The sequence below is a fragment of the Aquarana catesbeiana genome, linkage group LG04 (genome assembly GCF_042186555.1).
Source record: "Aquarana catesbeiana isolate 2022-GZ linkage group LG04, ASM4218655v1, whole genome shotgun sequence".
NCBI lineage: Eukaryota > Metazoa > Chordata > Amphibia > Anura > Ranidae > Aquarana > Aquarana catesbeiana.
In genome coordinates, this window is record NC_133327.1 from 418856218 (window position 1) to 418875930 (window position 19713).

The 19713-nt window shown below is 41.5% G+C and overlaps 1 protein-coding gene across 2 annotated transcripts in view; it reads left to right on the top strand.

The window, feature by feature from the left end:
* Positions 1 to 19713, top strand: part of PDE7B (phosphodiesterase 7B) — a 478356-nt gene that overhangs the window by 433668 nt on the left and 24975 nt on the right. For both annotated transcript variants that reach the window (XM_073627328.1, XM_073627327.1), the window contains 3 exons: positions 2163 to 2314; positions 6782 to 6845; positions 13301 to 13396. In XM_073627328.1, coding sequence (XP_073483429.1) covers positions 2163 to 2314; positions 6782 to 6845; positions 13301 to 13396 — 312 coding nt within the window. The remainder of the gene's footprint in view (positions 1 to 2162; positions 2315 to 6781; positions 6846 to 13300; positions 13397 to 19713) is intronic.

Below are 19713 nucleotides of genomic sequence, written 5' to 3' on the forward strand. Positions count from 1 at the left end.
CAAAATAACTCAACACACAGCCATTAATGTCTATCCTGCTGGCAACAAAAGTGAATACACCCCTAAGTGAAAATGTCCAAATTGGGCCCAAAGTGTCAATATTTTGTGTGGCCACCATTATTTTCCAGCACTGCCTTAACCCTCTTGGGCATAGAGTTCACCAGAGCTTTACAGGTTGCCACTGGAGTCCTCTTCCACTCCTCCATGATGACATCACAGAGCTGGTGGATGCTAGAGACCTTGCACTCCTCCACCTTCAGTTTGAGGATGCCCCACAGATGCTCAATAAGGTTTAGGTCTGGAGACATGCTTGGCCAGTCCATCACCTTTACCCTCAGCTTCTTTAGCAAGGCAGTGGTTCGTCTTGGGGTCCTTATCATGTTGGAATACTGCCCTGCGGCCCAGTCTCCGAAGGGAGGGGATCATGCTCTGCTTCAGTATGTCACAATACATGTTGGCATTCATGGTTCCCGCAATAAACTGTAGCTCCCCCGTGCCGGCAGCACTCATGTAGCCCCAGACCATGACACTCCCACCACCATGCTTGACTGTAGGCAAGACACGCTTGTCTTTGTACATAGCCTAGGCCATCTTTATGTAGAGTAACAATTCTTTTTTTCAGATCCTCAGAGAGTTCTTTGCCATGAGGTGTTATGTTGAACTTCCAGTGACCAGTATGAGAGAGTGAGAGCGATACCACCAAATTTAACACATCTGCTCCCCATTCACACCTGAGACCTTGTAACGCTAACGAGTCACATGACAGCAGGGAGGGAAAATGGCTAATTGGGTCCAATTTGGACATTTTCACTTATGGGTGTACTCACTTTTGTTCCCAGCGGTTTAGACATTAATGGCTGTGTGTTGAGTTATTTTGAGGAGACAGCAAATTTACACTGTTATACAAGCTGTACACTCACTACTTTACATTGTAGCAAAGTGACATTTCTTCAGTGTTGTCACATGAAAAGATATAATAAAATATTTACAAAAATATGAGGGGTGTACTCACTTTTGTGAGATATGTGTATATTTACCCAAAAAAACAGTTTTCTCTGCGGTGAACATTAGTGCACATTGCTGCCATGAACATTTGAGTCAAGGGACATACAGAGAAAGAAGGGATGGATAGAAATGTTTGAATGAACTTTAATCTATTATATTTCACTTCAAAGCACTATGCACAACTCTACATCAAAAACATAATGCAAATTACGTCTGCTGCATTCTTTGTATAGGTTTAGTCCTAGAATTTTCATCACTAAGTACAGGTTCACAATAGGACTCAAAGTCTTTTGTAAAGGAAATATACATTTTTCTTTACATGTTTTTATACTTATTATAAATTATGCCCGGTGCTTGTTTTTCTTTCAAATCAGGTAGACACTATAAATGTGAGTATAGTACTGGACTCAATTAGCTGGTCAAGCATGCTTTGCAAACAGAATGCTATGGTGTACACTGCGAGAAATATTTATTTGTAAATCATAGTAAATCATAAAAGCAAATATTAAAAAAAAATAAAATCAGTTTAAAAACTTAAATAAAATTAAATTAAACTGATCAAACCCATAGTTTTTCCTTAATTTGTGCCAGAGAGGCTTTACTTAAACTAGAATAATTTCCTTTTGTTAAAAAAAATTTGCTCCAGCACATTATTGTAACGCTGAAGGTAGCTGTCACCACAGTAGCCCAGGATCATCCTTTATGCCCCACCAGTGGGTCTAGGCAATAGACACCTTTGCAGCGTGTCATGCCATAGTTGAGGACCCATCTTTCACATCTCCATATGTGGGCAAATAGGCTGGTACAGCCACTGGATTTTCCATTTTTGCCTGGCTGTTGGTGGAATAGAAACCATCCAGTTACTAGCCAATTATTCCTATTGTTCTTATGTTTTTAATTTGTGACCTACACAGGTCCAATCAACTGGTTCATATACATATTTCTATTCCTTGTGTGATCTGGTGATTCAAGACATTGCCCGATCTGAGGTATAACAAACCCTTGACACATATAGCCTTGTTCTAAGCACTTGTGTTATTACGTTATATCAATTTAATTTTAACAGAGATATTTTAATGTATCAGTTTAGCTCAAAATTTGAAATATAGTGATTGCTATTCCATCAGATTTATTTTTCCTGTGTGACAAATTTGCAGATACAGCACACTCAGGGGAAATTGGCACTAAGAAAAAAGTAAAGCGACTTTTGAGCTTTCAGAGATATTTTCATGCATCAAGGCTTCTACGAGGAATTGTGCCCCAAGCCTCCCTGCACTTATTGGATGAAGACTATCTTGGTCAAGCACGGGTAAGTTTAAACAAACTACCTTTTTACACATATTACCAATAATCAATCTTGTTAAAAGCTTAATAGTACACTACATTTTTACACACACAGCACTTTTTGATCTGTACTGTCTAGCATTTATAATCTTCATAGTGTGGTTAATAGGTGTCACGGAACGTCCCACACTGTGCGTGAGTGCTTCCGTCAGTATACCGCTTCCTAAGTTCTGGAACACGAGTCCAATGGATCTGGCTATAGGAACCCCCAAGAACTAGACAACACCAGTCTTGGAGTACATCAGGTCTAACTCTTTATTTGAGATCTCACACAAATTTATACAGCAGGATGACTCAAAGCTAACCTAATTAACATGAGCTAATTTACTAAAAAATTTACCCAGACCAGATGACTCAGAGACATGACCTGTAGGACACAGACTTGTGGGCACCAAGCTTTACACAGTAGTATAAACACAATAGCCGGAGCTAATTACAATTAACAGTACAAACAACAATCTCCCCCCTCCTCAGCCTAGTCATCAACAGTTCGTCTCCTAGCCAGTCCTGGAGGCTAATGTGATCAGCTCATTAAATTAATAGGTTGAGTTCAGAATCAAACAAACCAATAATAGTCTCTACATACATCCTGGGAGATATTGTGGAGAAATATTACTGTCCCATTTTAAGTAGTCCAAGATATATTTTCTCACTCACCCTGTGCCAGGATAGCACAGGGTGACTTAGACATAAGAGGTATATGGGGAGCTGAAACAAGGACATCCCCTACTTTCCAAGGGATTCTGAGTTCCACAGGCCCTCCCGTCACAATAGGCATCACACCTTTATATGTGCGTTTTTATGTATTTTTGTGTGCATTTTTATTGTGCATTTTCATGCTTTCTGCACATAGATTTTGTCAGTCATATAAATGATGCATAAAATGTCAGTTGCAATGGAAGGGGCTGATTATCATGTGCTGGAAACATGACAGTTTGTTACATGCATTTTCATGCTCTCCCATTGCCATCAATAGAGCCAGTGGGGTTGATTTACTAAAACTGGAGAGTGCAAAATCTGGTGCAGCTGTGCATGGTAGCCAATCAGTTTCTAACTTCAGCTTGTTCAATTAAGCTTTGACAATAAAACCTGGAAGCTGACTGATTTCTATGCAGAGCTGCACCAGATTTTGCACTCTCCAGTTTTAGTAAATCAACCCCAGTGGGCCAATGCATGTCAACAGAACACACAGATGTGAACGATCACCTTTAAAAACAATGGGGGTTATTTACGAAAGGTGAATCCACTTTGCACTATAAGCACTTGCAGTGCACTTGTAGCGCAAAGTGGATTTGCCTTTCGTAAATAACCCCCAATGGCTAAGTTGTGCCCATGCACTGAATGCATTATAATGCAAAGGTATGAACAGGGAATAAAGTCAGAATAAGGGCTTAATTAGACTTGTTGCAGCCCTTTCCACCCCATGGAAGAGCTATCTGCAGTGGATCACTTTTCAGAGGGTGTTTGTCAGGTGGTTGGGAGGCAATATGTCGACTCCTTACTGCCTGTTTTAACCTAGTAAGTCCACACCATCATGGCACAACCATGTGCATTGCATGCTGTTGCAGGGCAGTTGTGGCGCAGTCTAATTCACTTGAATGGCTAGGGTTCAGCAGTGGTGCTGCCTGCCAAACACCACATATGTATAACCCCCCCTGGCTGCTGCATTGAGTTAAAGGGTCAGTCACGGGTGGTAAAACTGCAGCAAGTCATTTCTGATCTTTGATAAATGAGAACTATAAGAAAGTATTATAGATCATATAAACTAAAATGTGTTTTACCATAAAGGAACATTATGTAAAAACATTACCCTTGAACCCTGCCTATTGTCATCATCAACAATAATTAGACCTAAAAAAACGCAGGCATGTATCAGATTTGTAAAAAGAAGGAATCACCGCGCTAAATGATAAATACAGTAGGCAATCAAGTAGGTGGACAAATGCCAAACAATTGAAAAGGAAGAGCAGCCGCTTATATATGAGATACACACATATACAAATAGATAAAACAAAAAAAGAAGCAGCGCTGTATAATAAATATAAATAAATTACAAAAGTGAATAGTGATAAAAAAGTCCAAAGCAATCAAGTGCCAAATTAAAGTCCAATATGTGAAAAAGGAATCATCAAAGTGCAATGGGTAACCGGGCAACCGAGCCCATTATTCGACAGATAAAGTGGGCCTGGATGGACCTTCACCACACCACAGTGTTAGATATGAAATGGGCGCTTACCAGATGGCAAGCTTTAAAAAGCTTGTGACCTTAACCCGGTCGGGGCCTTTCTAGAGAAGGGGACACCGTATGGACACCTCCTCCAACCGTGGATGGCTCACTATTCTCCGTAAAGGAAACCAGGATGCCGGGAAGCTATGCCCATAAACTGGGGTAAATCTAGGGAACACGGGAGGAAGAAGAGCAAGCTGAACACACAAGCGCAGGCACGTGTCTCTGGCGTCTAGCAGCCACTGCTCCAACTCCACCTTCCTTCTCGAGAAGGAAGGTGGAGTTGGAGCAGTGGCTGCTAGACGCCAGAGACACGTGCCTGCGCTTGTGTGTTCAGCTTGCTCTTCTTCCTCCCGTGTTCCCTAGATTTACCCCAGTTTATGGGCATAGCTTCCCGGCATCCTGGTTTCCTTTACGGAGAATAGTGAGCCATCCACGGTTGGAGGAGGTGTCCATACGGTGTCCCCTTCTCTAGAAAGGCCCCGACCGGGTTAAGGTCACAAGCTTTTTAAAGCTTGCCATCTGGTAAGCGCCCATTTCATATCTAACACTGTGGTGTGGTGAAGGTCCATCCAGGCCCACTTTATCTGTCGAATAATGGGCTCGGTTGCCCGGTTACCCATTGCACTTTGATGATTCCTTTTTCACATATTGGACTTTATTTGGCACTTGATTGCTTTGGACTTTTTTATCACTATTCACTTTTGTAATTTATTTATATTTATTATACAGCGCTGCTTCTTTTTTTGTTTTATGTATCAGATTTGTAATTACTAGTCCATCTCTCAGTACATCAAATGAGTCACATGTTAAAATTAACCCTGCAGATTAATTACATAATGTGCTAGTATTTACCACATACTAGTACATTACGGCAGACTTACCTATGAAATGAAGCCCTCCTGCAAGGCACTGCCATTGCTGTCAGGTCCTCCATCTTCACCTAGCCTTCCTTCTAGGTTTGTGCGCTCTGACCATTTGAATGGCCGGGCCGCAATGACGTCACCCCTCGCACATGTGCATGGGAGTCATGATCGCTGCAAAGCTGTCTAAATTAATGTCACATTCAGTATGCCCTCAATGCAAAGTGTGCATACACCAGTGCTGAAATTGTAATTATCTCCTCATAAACGGCGCACATTTAAGAAACATTAATTGTACCTACAGGTAAGCCTTATTGTAAGCTTAAAGTGATTGTAAAGTCTCATTTAAAAAAAAAATAGCAAACATGTTATATTTAGTGGATTTGCACAGGGCAGCCTGGATCCTCCTCTTCTCGGGTCCTATCCTTCTGGCCCCTCCCTCCTGTGGAGTGCCCCCCACAGTATGTCCATTCAGACATGGAGCTGCGGTTCGGCCCTGCCCCCTTCTCTCTCCTGATTGGCTGACTGACTTTGATTGACAGCAGCGGGAGCCAATGGCGCCACTGCTGAGTCTCAGCTAATCAGGAGAGAAAGTCTGGGCCAGCCAAGGGACTCGTGGACATCGCTGGATAGAGAAGGGGCTCAGGTAAGTATTAGGAGGTGCTGGGGGCACTGCTGCACACAGAAGGTTTCTTTATCTTAATGATCATAGAATGCGTTAAGATTAAAAAGCTTCTGTCTTTACAACCCTTTTAACTGTAGGTACAAATTCATATAGAGAGTTTACTACCACTTAAAAGGCTAATTTATAAATCTTGAGGTTCTTCATATAAGTTAAAAGGAATTCTTAGATAGGAGTGTTCAAAGCCTTGTGAAAAAAATGAAAATTAAGGAATAATGAAACACTTAACCTAGAGATAAAACATGAATTGGGGTGCAAATTTGGGCAAAGCAAAGATAGCATCTATCAGCCTCAGTTTTCACACATCATTTATGTCAAATGAGGTCTGTGAAGTCTTGTCAGGATTTGAGAGGAGTTTGTGAGATTCACATTCAACCACAGGAGGTTAAGCAAAACCAATTGCCTGTGTAGCATAAATGTGCCAGTGACCCTTCCAACAGATGGGATTAATCTAAACGTACATGAATGTTTGATTACTATTACAGCAGGCATGGCTTTCTAAGTGAACAGCTCATACATCAAAATAAGTTATATGTAATTCCAGTTCCCTAAAATATAGTGCAACCTAATAACTAACAAAATATACAGCATGTATGCCATTTTATATTAGAGACTTACTTGCACAATAGCTGTACATTCATATTTTGTCTTGTTTCATAGCATATGCTATCTAAAGTGGGAATGTGGAATTTCGACATCTTCCTGTTTGACCGCCTGACAAATGGTAAGTTACACTGCACTCACAGAAGTGCTGATTTTTTTTAGCCTCAACATCTGTGTAATGATTTGTTTAGATACAAGGAATGTGTGCTTTTGGCACCAATCCTTAATTATAAATACTGCATACATTTGTCAAAGAAAAGATGAGTCTAAATTAGAATGGGCTAACATTGTGTTAGGAGTTAAAGTGTAACTAAAGGCAAAACTTTTTTATTTTCCATTTTGAAAAGAGTAAGAAGGTTATAACAATTTCCCATTTCCCTTTCGGTTTAATAAAGTATTCAGTATTCTGTAACCCCTGCCGTTGGGGATATTTCCCATCACTTCCTGTCCCATTCCCATCACTTCCTGTCCCATAACCAAAACGGGAAGTGAGAAGAAATCCTTCCAGAGTGGGGGAGTCCAGGTGTGTCACCAGGGTCAAGAGAACTAGTGTCCCCTTTGAATGATTTTCCCTCTATTAATGTTCTGATGTCAACCCAAAACTTGGGGTATTCTTTTAGTTTTACTCAGGTCAAAAACAGCCAGGTTAGTAGCATTTTCAGTATCTAATCTAAATATTTCTCCCGGTACAACTTTGATTTAAAAGAGAAGTGTGACCAAAGCTTTTTTTGGGCATACTTTTCCTCTGTGTCACAGGAGTACCCTTATTTCTGCACTCTTGTGACCCAGACAACACAGAGCCAGTCCAGGCTCTAGAAGGATCCCGACTTTAATGTCGGGATCCACCCAGATGCCTGACCGGCAGCTGGCTCAGCCCCTCAGCATGCCACTGAAAGCCTAAGCCAGCCTCTCCAGCCCCCTCCTCACTCCAGTGAGTGCTGGAGGGGCAGAGCACAGTCAGAGCAATCAGCAGTCATGTGATTGCTCAGTTCTCAGTCTTAGAGCAGATGGGGGACAGCTGTAGCATTGGATCAATGCTGCAGCAATATACAGTAGGTAAGTATGTATGTTAATTTTATTTTACCTCCCACACTTCTCTTTTAATGCTTATAAACTCTCAGTTTTGACTGTGGATACCGTTCAGGATACCTATACATTTAAGTTAGTGGAAGTCTTTCCAAAGCGCACGAAAATATCATCTTAGACAGCTTTCACTGGGTCATTGAAAGATTTCCCTTTCACTTCTGTTCCGTTTATAGCTGTAACAATTTAGATTTTCGCTACCTTTCTGTCCCAGTGGCCGGGTTCAACATGACAGATAGTGAAGATGGATCTTTCTAGTGGAGGCAGTGCTAGGAATAGAAACCTGAAAGCGATTCTAACCATTCCCTACTTCTATTTTTCTTAGATTTTACTTTAACGCTAAGGAAATTTTAAGAGAACCTATAAATGCAAGATACCCCGACTGCAATGTTATATATGTAATATTTATTAACATAGCATGTACAACATGTTTTCTATATAATATCTTATTGTATCCACAATAGGCATCTGTCATAGGAATCCCATTTATGCAGTACTGCAAAGATGCACATATTTTGGGGTTTATGGATAAGATGTCTTTTATCACACCTGTTTTGTGATAAAAATTGCATGTTATCTAGCTAGGTGCTCAGAAAGAGATTAGAGCACACAGCATTAATAATAATGACTTTAATCCAGGTTTAATAGTATAAAGCATTACATAACAGAACCCCCCCCCCCAAAAAAAAAAACAAAAACATAAGCTTCTTGGATCTGTCAACAGATGTTGATTGTTTAAAAACTACACTAGGACATGCTTAGAGATTCATCCAGTGCCCCTTTAGAAGTCACATCAAGTATTACCATAAAGTTTAAGAGAATAAGTCACAGATAGGCATTTGTCATAATCTGAATCTCCACTCTACATAGTTACATAGTTGGTGAGGTTGAAAAAAAGACACTAGTCCATCCAGTTCAACCTATGATGTGTGTGTATGTGTTTATGTCAATAGTACATCGTATACCCCTGTATGTTGTGATTGTTAAGGTGCCCATCTAATAGTTTTTTAAAACTATTGAAGCTCCCTGCTGATACCACTGCTTGTGGAAGAGAATTCCACATCCTTTCTGCTCTGACAGTAAAGATCCCTCTACGCAGTTTAAAGTTAAACTGCTTCTCTTCCAATTTTAGTGAATGGCTGCGTTTCTTTTTAAATTCCCTTTCACTAAACAGTTTTTTCCTTATGCTAGGGTCACCAGTACGGTATATGTATATTGGTATCATATCCCCTCTCAAGCGTCTCCTCTCCAGAGAGAATAAGTTCAATGCTTGTAGTCTTTCCCCATAGCTGAGGTCTTTCAATCCCTTTTATTAATTTTGTTGCTCCTCTCTGGACCCTCTCCATTTCCAGCACATCCTTCCTGAGGACTAGTGCCCAGAACTGCATGGCATACTCAAGATGCGGCCAAAGCAGAGTCTTGTAGAATGGGAGAATTATCGTTTTATCTCTGGAGCGAATCCCTTTTTTAATGCGTGTCAATATTTTACTGGCTTTGCTTGCAGCATTTAGGCATTGCATGCCATTGCTGAGCCTATCATCTACTGGGACCCCCAGGTACTTTTCCATCCTAGATTCCCCCAGAGGTTCTCCCCCTAGCAAGTAACTTGCATTTGTATTTTTGGCACCCAAATGCATTACCTTACATTTTTCAACAGTAAACCTCATTTGTCATGTAGTTGCCCACCCCATTATTTTATTTAGGTCTTTTTGTAAGGTTTCCACATCCTGCATAGAAGTTATTGCCCGGCTTGGCCCCTTAGCTCCAGTGAAGGGAACTCTTAAGGCTTCAGCATACCAAGACATTTTGGACACTTTCATGCTCCCAACTTTATGGGAACAGTTTAGGAATGGCCCCTTCCTGTTCTAACATGATCACAGTGTCTCCTCCTCACACCTGATTTAAACCTCTAATTGCCATACTACTGCGTTGCAATTGTGTGCATTGCACGGCAATCATGGGTTTGCATCAAGTGGTGGGGAGGCAACATATTGCCTACTTACCACCTGTCAAACACACCCTGTTACACTTGTGAAGGAGCCCTTATTCAGCAGCAGACACATTATGGCTTGTTCACATGTAAAGTTGGGAGGTGGTAAAAATCTATGCTTCTGCAGGATCCAAGGGGTTAAAGCAGGTGGTGAGAAAGCAACACCACGCTGCTATTATGCCCAGTGTTTTGCTTCACACTAACCTGAAGATCCTCTTCTTTGCTGCTGCTGCCATCACTCTGGAGACTTCTAGCTGAGATAAGAGATGGAGTACAGTTGGTATCGCTCTGCATAGGACAGGAGCCAGCACTACAGAGGAGGAATCGGCTTATGAGGATCTTGCTCCCTAATACAGCTCCAACTTTACAAGAAGTCCCTCTGCATTGGCTACTGGGGGGAGGGGGGCAACTCTGTCCTTTTATTTTAGCAAATAATCTATTCTTACCCAGTATTACATTGACTCCAGTGTGTCACTGAGATCTAGATATAGACATGCTTGCTTATGCAATAAAGCACATATGACTGCGTGACAGCCTAGAAGAAAAACAATCTATTGTGATCTTACACAATACTGTAAACTAACACACCGGAGGAGATTGGAATTAGAATTTAATATATAATCTTTGTAAATATACTTATACAGTTTGTACTAGTAAATGTATTAACTGGAAGAATTTAGTACACACATAGCTGCGTTTACCAGGGTTATACACAAAAGGGTGTTTGAGAAGAATTGATTTTTGCTGATCCCGGCTCTAAAAGGAACATAAAGTACTACTGGTAACATTATTACCTTTCAGTCAACTGAAGAATGGAAAAAGCTTTTGTGATTCACAACATTCCCCTTATTCACTGGCTTACAGTTGGCTCGAGAGATAGAAAACAAGCATTACATTGAAAATGTCAAATATACGTTAAACAATTCCACAAGTCAGGGAACTAGAGAGAAAGAATTATTCCAGCAATTATTGCCATCCTATATCTATACCTCTATACAAGTGAATTTCATTTTTTTATGGAGAATAAAATTGGAGGCCAAGGTGTTTGGGCAACTCCAAAGCAAGTAGTGGCAGAGGCTGGGAGATCTCACTGCTAGAATTCACATGATGTTATATGACAGGGTAACCGTATTGCACTAGACTGAGTTTATAAATGAACTGTCCTATTTGGGTGGAATCACCTTTAACACTAGGTTCACACCTGTGCATCAGCTGAGGCTCATGTTAGTGCAGGCATGCTACCCCATTTATTCGAATGGGCTGCTGTACCTGTGGAAAATTGTCCTTGCACTTTTTTTTTAAAACACAGCCGCCACGCTCTCTGTTTTCAAATGCATGTGGGTGCCATTAGGAATGAATGGTAGCCCCACACATCTACAAAAGAGGCTGCAGGTGGTTGCAGGTACGAGAATAGGTGAGATTTACACGCTGTCCTACACCCCCAACCACCCCCAACCTAGCCTTACACAGAAAGATGTGTAAATAGAGCAATTGCCAATAGAGCTTTGATAACTTGATACAACAGATGGATAAAACAAATTCATATATATACATGTATGTATATATATATATATATATATATACTGAGCTACTAGCCAGGCCTTAAGAGTTACTTGCCACCAGTTTCCCCACCCAACCCCTACCCTGCCCTGCCCCTAAACACACCCTCATAAATCATCTCATGAAATTACACAGTTATGCAGAATTAAGTTACAAAAATAAATATTAACAACTTGATCAGTGCCCATCAGTGCAGCCTCATCAGTACCCATTAATGCAGCCTCACCAGTGCCCATCAATGCAGCCTCACCAGTGCCCATCAATTCCACCTCACCAGTGCCCATCAATTCCGCCTCACCAGTGCCCATCAAAGCAGCCTCACCAGTGCCCATCAATGCAGCCTCACCAGTGCCCATCAATGCAGCCTCACCAGTGCCCATCAATGCAGCCTGATCAGTGGCAATCAATGCAGTCTCACCAGTGGCCATCAATGCAGCCTCACCAGTGCCCATCAGTGCAGCCTCACCAGTGCCCATCAGTGGAGCCTCACCAATGCCCATCAGTGAAGCCTCACCAGTGCCCATCAATGCAGCTTCATCAGTGCCCATTAATTCAGCCTAATCAATGCAGCCTGATCAGTGCCCATCAGTGCAGCCTCATCAGTGTCCATCAATGCAGCCTCATCAGTGCCCATCAATGCAGCCTTATCAGTGCTCATTAATGCAGCCAATCAGTACCCATCAATGCAGCCTGATCAGTGCCTATCAATGCAGCCCAATCAGTTCCCCATCAATGCAGCCCAATCAGTGCCCATCAATGCAGCCTCAATGCAATGCAGTGGAATTTGAGGCATAGGTATTGGGGGGGGGGGTGGAATTGGAGGCATAAGTATGATTCAGACCTATGCCTCCAATTAACCCCCCCTTTCCTCCCAGCACACATCTTGTTAAATTCCACATTCAACGCCTCCAATCCCCTCAAGCACATGTGCTGCTTTCAATCACTGCACACTGACAGTTACCTTTCTCCTGCAGCCAAGGGGTCAGGCATAGTGTAAACACTGAGGGCAGGGATGAGCGGCATAAGGGAGGTGCAGAGGGGTGGTCCCAGTCGGCGGACTGCTCCTACTGAAATGTAAAATATGTAAAAATATATATAAATCAGCCACAACTTTATGACCACTATCAGGTTAAGTCAAGAACATTGACTATTTGGTTTAAATGGCATCAGAATGTTGGTGGGATATATTAGCAAATAAACATTTTGTCTCTGAAGTTAATGTCTTAAAAGTAGAAAAAAATGGGCATTACAGATTTGTTGTGTATGGGGCACGTGAGCATCAGAACTGGACCATGGAGCAATAGAAAAAGGTGACCTGATCTAATGAATTACATTTTCTTTTACATCATGTGAGGTGCATGAGCATCACTTACCTGGGGGAAGAGATGGCACCAAGATGTAGTATGGGAAGAAGGCCAGCCGGCAGAGGCAGTGTGATACTGTGAGCAATGTTCTGCTGGGAAACCTTGGGTCCTGCCACTTATGTGGATGTTACTTGACATGTTACCCCCATACCACCTACCTAAACATTGTTGCTGACCAAGTATACCCCTCATGAAAACAATATTCCTTGATGGTGGCGGTCTCTTTCAGCAGGATATGCCATGCCACACTGCAAAAATGTGGAGGAACATGTTGAGGCACACAATGAGTTTGAGTTTGAGGTATTGACTTGGCTTCCACATTCTCCAGATCTCAATCTATCAAACATCTGTGGGATGTGCTGGAAAAACACTTCAAACTCAGTGTCCATGCCTCGAGGGGTCAGGGCTGTTTTGGTGTCAAAAAGGAGGCCTGCTCAATATTTGTTGGGTGATCATAAAGTTATTGCTAATCAGTATATATATATTTATCATATCTGTGTAATGCAAAACTGCAATTGTTTGTATTGAATTATTTTGCTTCTCTTGAGTTACAACATTTGGGTGTTTTTTGTTTTTCAGGTAACAGCTTAGTTACATTGCTGTGTCATTTATTTAACGTTCACGGGCTTATCCATCATTTCCAGCTTGACATGGTGAAGTTGCACAGATTTCTTGGTAAGCCTACGTCTAATTATATAAATGCTGTTTACTAGGTACCTGTATAAAACAAAGTGTATCCTTCTTATTAATTCAGTTGGGTTTTGAAGATGATGTTACAGAAGAAAACTTCCTGAATGTAGACATTGGAAGCTAGGAAGAAATACCAGTCCCATTTTTTTGTAGCATGCTCTTTTTTAAGGTCTGCAATAAAAAATACAGCCACATGCTGCTCTATGCTATTGTGTAGCTACTCTTGCTATGTCAGTTGAATTTAATCCCACTAATATAAAGAAATGAACAATATCAAGTCTGCTAACTGAGCTGCTTAGCATCATAGGTATTAAGCTGTAATTCAAATTAGTTTGTGGGGAAGCTGATTTAACCAACTACCAAACTTATAACAATTATATAATAGTCAATATCAACTTTCAAGTCCATATGATACTTTCAAAGAACTAAAAGCATTAAACAATACTGTGCTAACAATCATGCCCATATGCTATATTATGTCCACCAAACAAGGGATAAAGCTAATAATATCCAAACATTAGCAAGTTGATTGAGACTTCTCATTCGCTGTATTAGTAGTAAAGATGGCCGCTTACCGGATAAGGTGGATCTCAGCTTGTAAAGATCAAAATAGCTCAGCAATATGTAAGTCTATCTGTGGGCATTCCTACCCAGCTCCTTCCGAGCCTTCGTTACATTTGCTCCAGGTTGGGTCGGTCCAACCTTAGATGTTTGTCCTGATGTACCCCTGAGCCGATATTCCTCCCGATACAGCGGACTGCTATACTATGCAATGTTGCTCAGCAGAGCATTACACAATCCTCAAACTCAAATCCATTTACCAGGTGAAAAGAAAAAGAAGAGGCTTCATGGTGCAGTATTTTCATTTAAGAAGCATAGATATTTATTGCAAATGACTTCCATAAAACACTGACATCCAAAAAGCAATAAAACGATTTCAAAAAGCAGCCACGGCTCAAGCCAGACAGCTGGTGCGTGGTAACGCCAGAGACTTTGGCTCCACCCGATGCGTTTCCCTGTACAAAGCTTCTACTGGGAATGGAGACAGTAGAAGCAAATATAACGAAGGCTTGGAAGGAGCTGGGTAGGAATGCCCACAGATAGACCGACATATTGCTGAGCGATTTTTGCTCTCTATAACCTGAGATCCACCTTATCCGGTAAGCGGCCCTCTTTACTACTAATACAGTGAATGAGAAGTCTCAATCAACTTGCTAATGTTTGGATATTATTAGCTTTATCCCTTGTTTGGTGGACACAATATAGCATATGGACTTGATTGTTAGCACAGTATTGTGTAATGCTTTTAGTTCTTTGAAAGTATCACATGGACTTGAAAGTTGATATTTACTATGATATATTTATGTTATAAGGTTGCGCAATTTTAACCCCCTTCTTTTGCACTATTTACGAGCCAATATTCAGGCTAATTGAATTGCAGCACCTACACGCTATCACTTTAGCTAATGGTTAAGAATTTAACCCTGTGTTTTGAATCCTAAATTGAATCACTTGTTTTTCCACTATTTTTTCACCATTTATTTTTTCAGATCACTATTGATTAGTAGGAGGCAGCACAGATTTTTCCCTATACACTATTTAACCAACTACCAACCTAAAACACTTATGCTATGTACACACGATAGGATTTTCCGACAACAAAATCCTGGATTTTTTTCCGAAGGATGTTGGCTCAAACTTATCTTGCATTCACAGGGTCACACAAATGTTGTCGGAAATTCCGTGCGTCAAGAATGCGGTGACGTACGACAAGCCGAGAAAAATGAAGTTCAATAGCCAGTGCGGCTCTTCTGCTTGATTCAGAGCATGTGTGGACTTTTGTGCGTCGGAATTGTGTACACACGCTCAGAATTTCCGACAACAAGTCTTGTTGTCGGAAAATTTGAAAACCTGCTCTCAAACATTTGTTGGCGGAAATTCCGCCAACAAATGTTCTATGGAGCATACACATGGTGGGACTTTCCAACAACAAGCTCACACCCAACATTTGTTGTTGGAAAATCCTATTGTGTGTATGGCCCATTAGTGTAAATATATTCAGTAACATAATTAGTAATGATCACTTTGTTCTGCATATAATAAAGTGATATCTGTTATGGCCAAAAGACAGGACATGGAAATGCCAGAAGGGAGTGTTTAAACAGCAACATCTAGCACAAATAGAGACTAACCAATGGTCTGACAGTGATATCTAGCAAACACTGCAACTGTGCTAAAGTCAGAATTCGTATTCAATTTACATATATATGAGTTCACTATAATCCACCACAGTCAAGCATAGTTCTATTATATCAAATTTGGTCTGCTTCCAAAAGCCTGTGCTGTGTAACTTCCTCCCTCTCTGCTTGCCACATCATCAGTCATATGCAAGCATCCAAAGAAGGCTATAATCTAATTGGTGACAGCCAAAAACATACTGACATTTTTATATATTAGACTTTCTATATGTGATAGAAGGGGTTCTGCAGTGGGAATGTCTTGGTGAATCTTGGCAGTCCAGGGTTGCACAGAACCACAGTTTCTCTCTCATCCATTTGAGGGACACAGGAATTTTTACAATGATTAGGCTGCCGGGTTTTACTGCAGCCTATAGGAGAAATGGACACTGGCAACAGAAAAAAAATCCTGCTCACAACCATCATGCCCCAGTTTTTGCTGGTGTTAGGAGAGTGGACTTGTATTTTTTAGCACTGCTGCTTTCTGTTCATATGGATTTTGTTCTACTATTAACAGCTGCTGGTAGATTTATGCTGGATAAGTTCCAGCGTTTGTAAAGGAAAACAAAAAAAAAAATACATGTTATACTTACAGTGCCTTGAAAAAGTATTCATAACCCTTGAAATTTTCCACATTATGTCACGCTACAACCAAAAATTGAAACTTATTTTATTGGAATTTTATGTGATAGACCAACACAAAGTGGCACATAATTGTGAAGTGAAAGGAAAATGATAAATGATTTTCAAAATGTTTTACAAATAAATCTGTGAAAAGTGTGGCTTGCATTTGTATTCAGCCCCCCTGATTCAATGCTTTGTAGAACCACCTTTGGCTGTAATTACATCTGCAAGTCTATTTGGGTATGTCTCTACCGGCTTTGCACATCTAGAGAGTGAAATTGTTGCCCATTCTTCTTCGCAAGAAAGCTCAACCTCTGTCAGATTGGATGGAGAGCATCTGTGGACAGCAATTTTCAAGTCTTACCACAAATTCTCAATTGGATTTAGGTCTGGACTGTGACTGGGCCATTCTAACACATGAATATGCTTTGATCTAAACTATTCCATTGTAGCTCTGGCTGTATGTTTAGGGTCATTGTGAACCCCCCCCCCCCCCAGTCTCAAGTCTTTTGCAGACTCTAACAGATTTTTTTCTAAGATTGCCCTGTATTTGGTTCCATTCATTGTCCCATCAACTCTGACCAGCTTCCTTGTCCCTGCTGAAGAAAAGAATCCCCACAACATGATGCAGCCACCACCATGTTTCACGGTGGAGATGGTGTGTTCAGGGTGATGTGCAGTGTTAGTTTTCCACCACATACAGCGTTTTGCTTTTGGGCCAAATGTTCAATTTTAGTCTCATCTGACCAAAGCACCTTCTTCCACGTGTTTGCTGTGTCCCCCACATGGCTTCTTGCAAACTGCAAACAGGACTTCTTATGGCTTTCTTTTAACAATGGCTTTCTTCTTGCCACTTGTGGAGTGCACGACTAATAGTTGTCCTGTGGACAGATTCTCCCACCTGAGCTGCGGATCTCTGCAGCTCCTCCAGAGTTACCATGGGCCTCTCGGCTGCTTCTCTGATTAATGCTCTCCTTGCCCAGCCTGTCAGTTTAGGTGGACGGCCATGTCTTGGTAGGTTTGCAGTTGTGCCATACTCTTTCCATTTTCAGATGATGGATTGAACAGTGCTCCGTGAGATGTTCAAAGCTTGAGTTACTTTTTTTTTATAACCTAACCCTGCTTTAAACTTCTGTACAGCTTTTTCCCTGACCTGTCTGGTGTGTTCCTTGACGTTCATGATGCTGTTTTTTCACGAAGGTTCTCTAACAAACCTCTGAGGGTTTCACAGAACAGCTGGATTTATGCTGAGTTTAAATTACACACAGATGGACTCTATTTACTAATTAAGTGACTTCTGAAGGCAATCAGTTCCACTAGATTTTAGTTAGGAGTATTAGAGTAAAAGGGGCTAAATACAAATGCACGCCACACTTTTCGAATATGTATTTGTAAAAAATTATTATGCGCCACTTTGTGTTGATCTATGACATAAAATCCCAATAAAATACACTGACGTTTTTGGTTGTGACATGACAAAATGTGGAAAATTTCAAGGGGTGTGAATACTTTTTCAAGGCACTGTACCTGCTCTGTACAGTGGTTTTGCACAAAGCAGTCCCGATCCTCATCTTCACTCTGGGCTCCTCCCCCTTGCCAAAAGCCCCATAGCAAGGTGCTTTCAGCGGTTAAATCTATGTCTGTGGTGCATGTTCAAACCTTAAAGCAGACCTTCAGACTCCCGAGGACAATCCTGCCTCTCCACCCCTCCTTTCTTCCTCTGCAGTAATTGAACATTGCTTATTTTTTTTGTTTTTTTGTTTACTTCTTTTTTTTATTTGAAGTTTGTTCCGCCTCCCTGTGCGCGTCACTTGCTTCCCGGGTTATACACATCATATATCCTAGGAGGCATAGCCTTTCATTCAAGAACAGGAGGAGGGGGCAGGCCTATCGGCACATCATTGAGAGGCCAGTCCGCTGAACCCAGAAGAGCCGGTGGGCCTCTAGATGACGTCAGAGAGAACCTGGCGGTGCGGGACAGAGCTGTGTCCACGCATGAGAGGATCTCAGCAGGACAATGCTGGATCCAATGGAAGGGTGAGTATCTGAATTGTGTAGATTCCATGATCAGGTTACCAGGGCCTAAAAAAAACAATGGGAAGGTCAGACAGAGTTCCTCTTTAAAACCATAAATAATAACATGTTATTGGATTTTTACTCCAGGAGTATATAATGAGTTTGGAAATTCTAGAAAAATAATTACCATATATACTCGAGTATAAGTCGATCCGAGTATAAGTCGAGGCCCCTAATTTACCACAAAAAACTGGGAAAAACTTATTGACCCGAGTATAAGACGAGGGTGAGAAATGCAGAGGGTCAACAATGCCCATCTGCAGCTGCATGCCTCCCTGTGTCCTGTGCAGCCTACCTGTATCCTGTGCATGTGTCCTGTGTCCTGTACATGTGCATGTGTCCTATGTCCTGTACATGTGTATGTGTCCCTGTGTCCTGTACATGTGTCCTGTGTCCCTGTGTCCTGTACATGTATCCTGTACATGTCCTGTGTGCATGTGTCCTGTGTGGATGTGCAGCCTACCTGTGTCCTGTGCAGCCTCCCTGTGGCGATCTCCATCCTCAGATGGCGGCGGGCGTGTGATGATACTGTTCGGCGGCCATTCCACTGTTCAAAAGCCGCGCCTCCTCCTCGTCTGTAATAGGCAGTCAGCGGTCAGCCTATCACGGACATTCTCTCATTCTCATACCACGGACGAGGATGAGAGAATGTCCGTGATAGGCTGTACACTGACAGCTGTTCAGCCTATCACAGACGAGCAGGAGGCGCGGCTTTTGAAAGCTGGAATAGCCTCCGAACAGTATCATTACACGCCGGCCGCCGTCTGCCTGCATGACACGTTGATCATGCAGACAGACAGGGGTGACTCGAGTATAAGTCAAAGGGGGCACTTTCAGCCCAAAAAAAAGGGCTGAAAAATGTGACTTATACTTGAGTATATACGGTAGATAATGCATTACAATTGAACTAAACCTGAAATGTACTGGAGACTTTAGTCAAGTTAAATACTGCTAAAACGAAAACAATTCAGATGACTAAAATACGAGTAAAACTAAAATGGCCTTTTAGTCAAAAGACTATGGGGGTTATTTACGAAAGGCAAATCCACTTTGCAGTGCAGTCGCTGTAGATCCGAGGGGGACATGCAAGGAAAATAAAAAACAGCATTTTAGCTTGTACATGATTGGAAGGTTAAAATCAGCAGAGCTTCCACTCATTTCAGATCTACCCCTCAGATTTAGAGCGACTGCACTTCCAAGTGCACTTGTAGTGCAAAGTGGATTTGCCTTTCGTAAATAACCCCCTATGATTAAAACTAAATCAAAATTTGATGTCCAAATTAACACTGTCTTGAAGTCCACTGAGAGACACGGGTGCTTCCCAATATGTTTATGTTCAAGTTTTCTCTACTACTTTGCAACAAA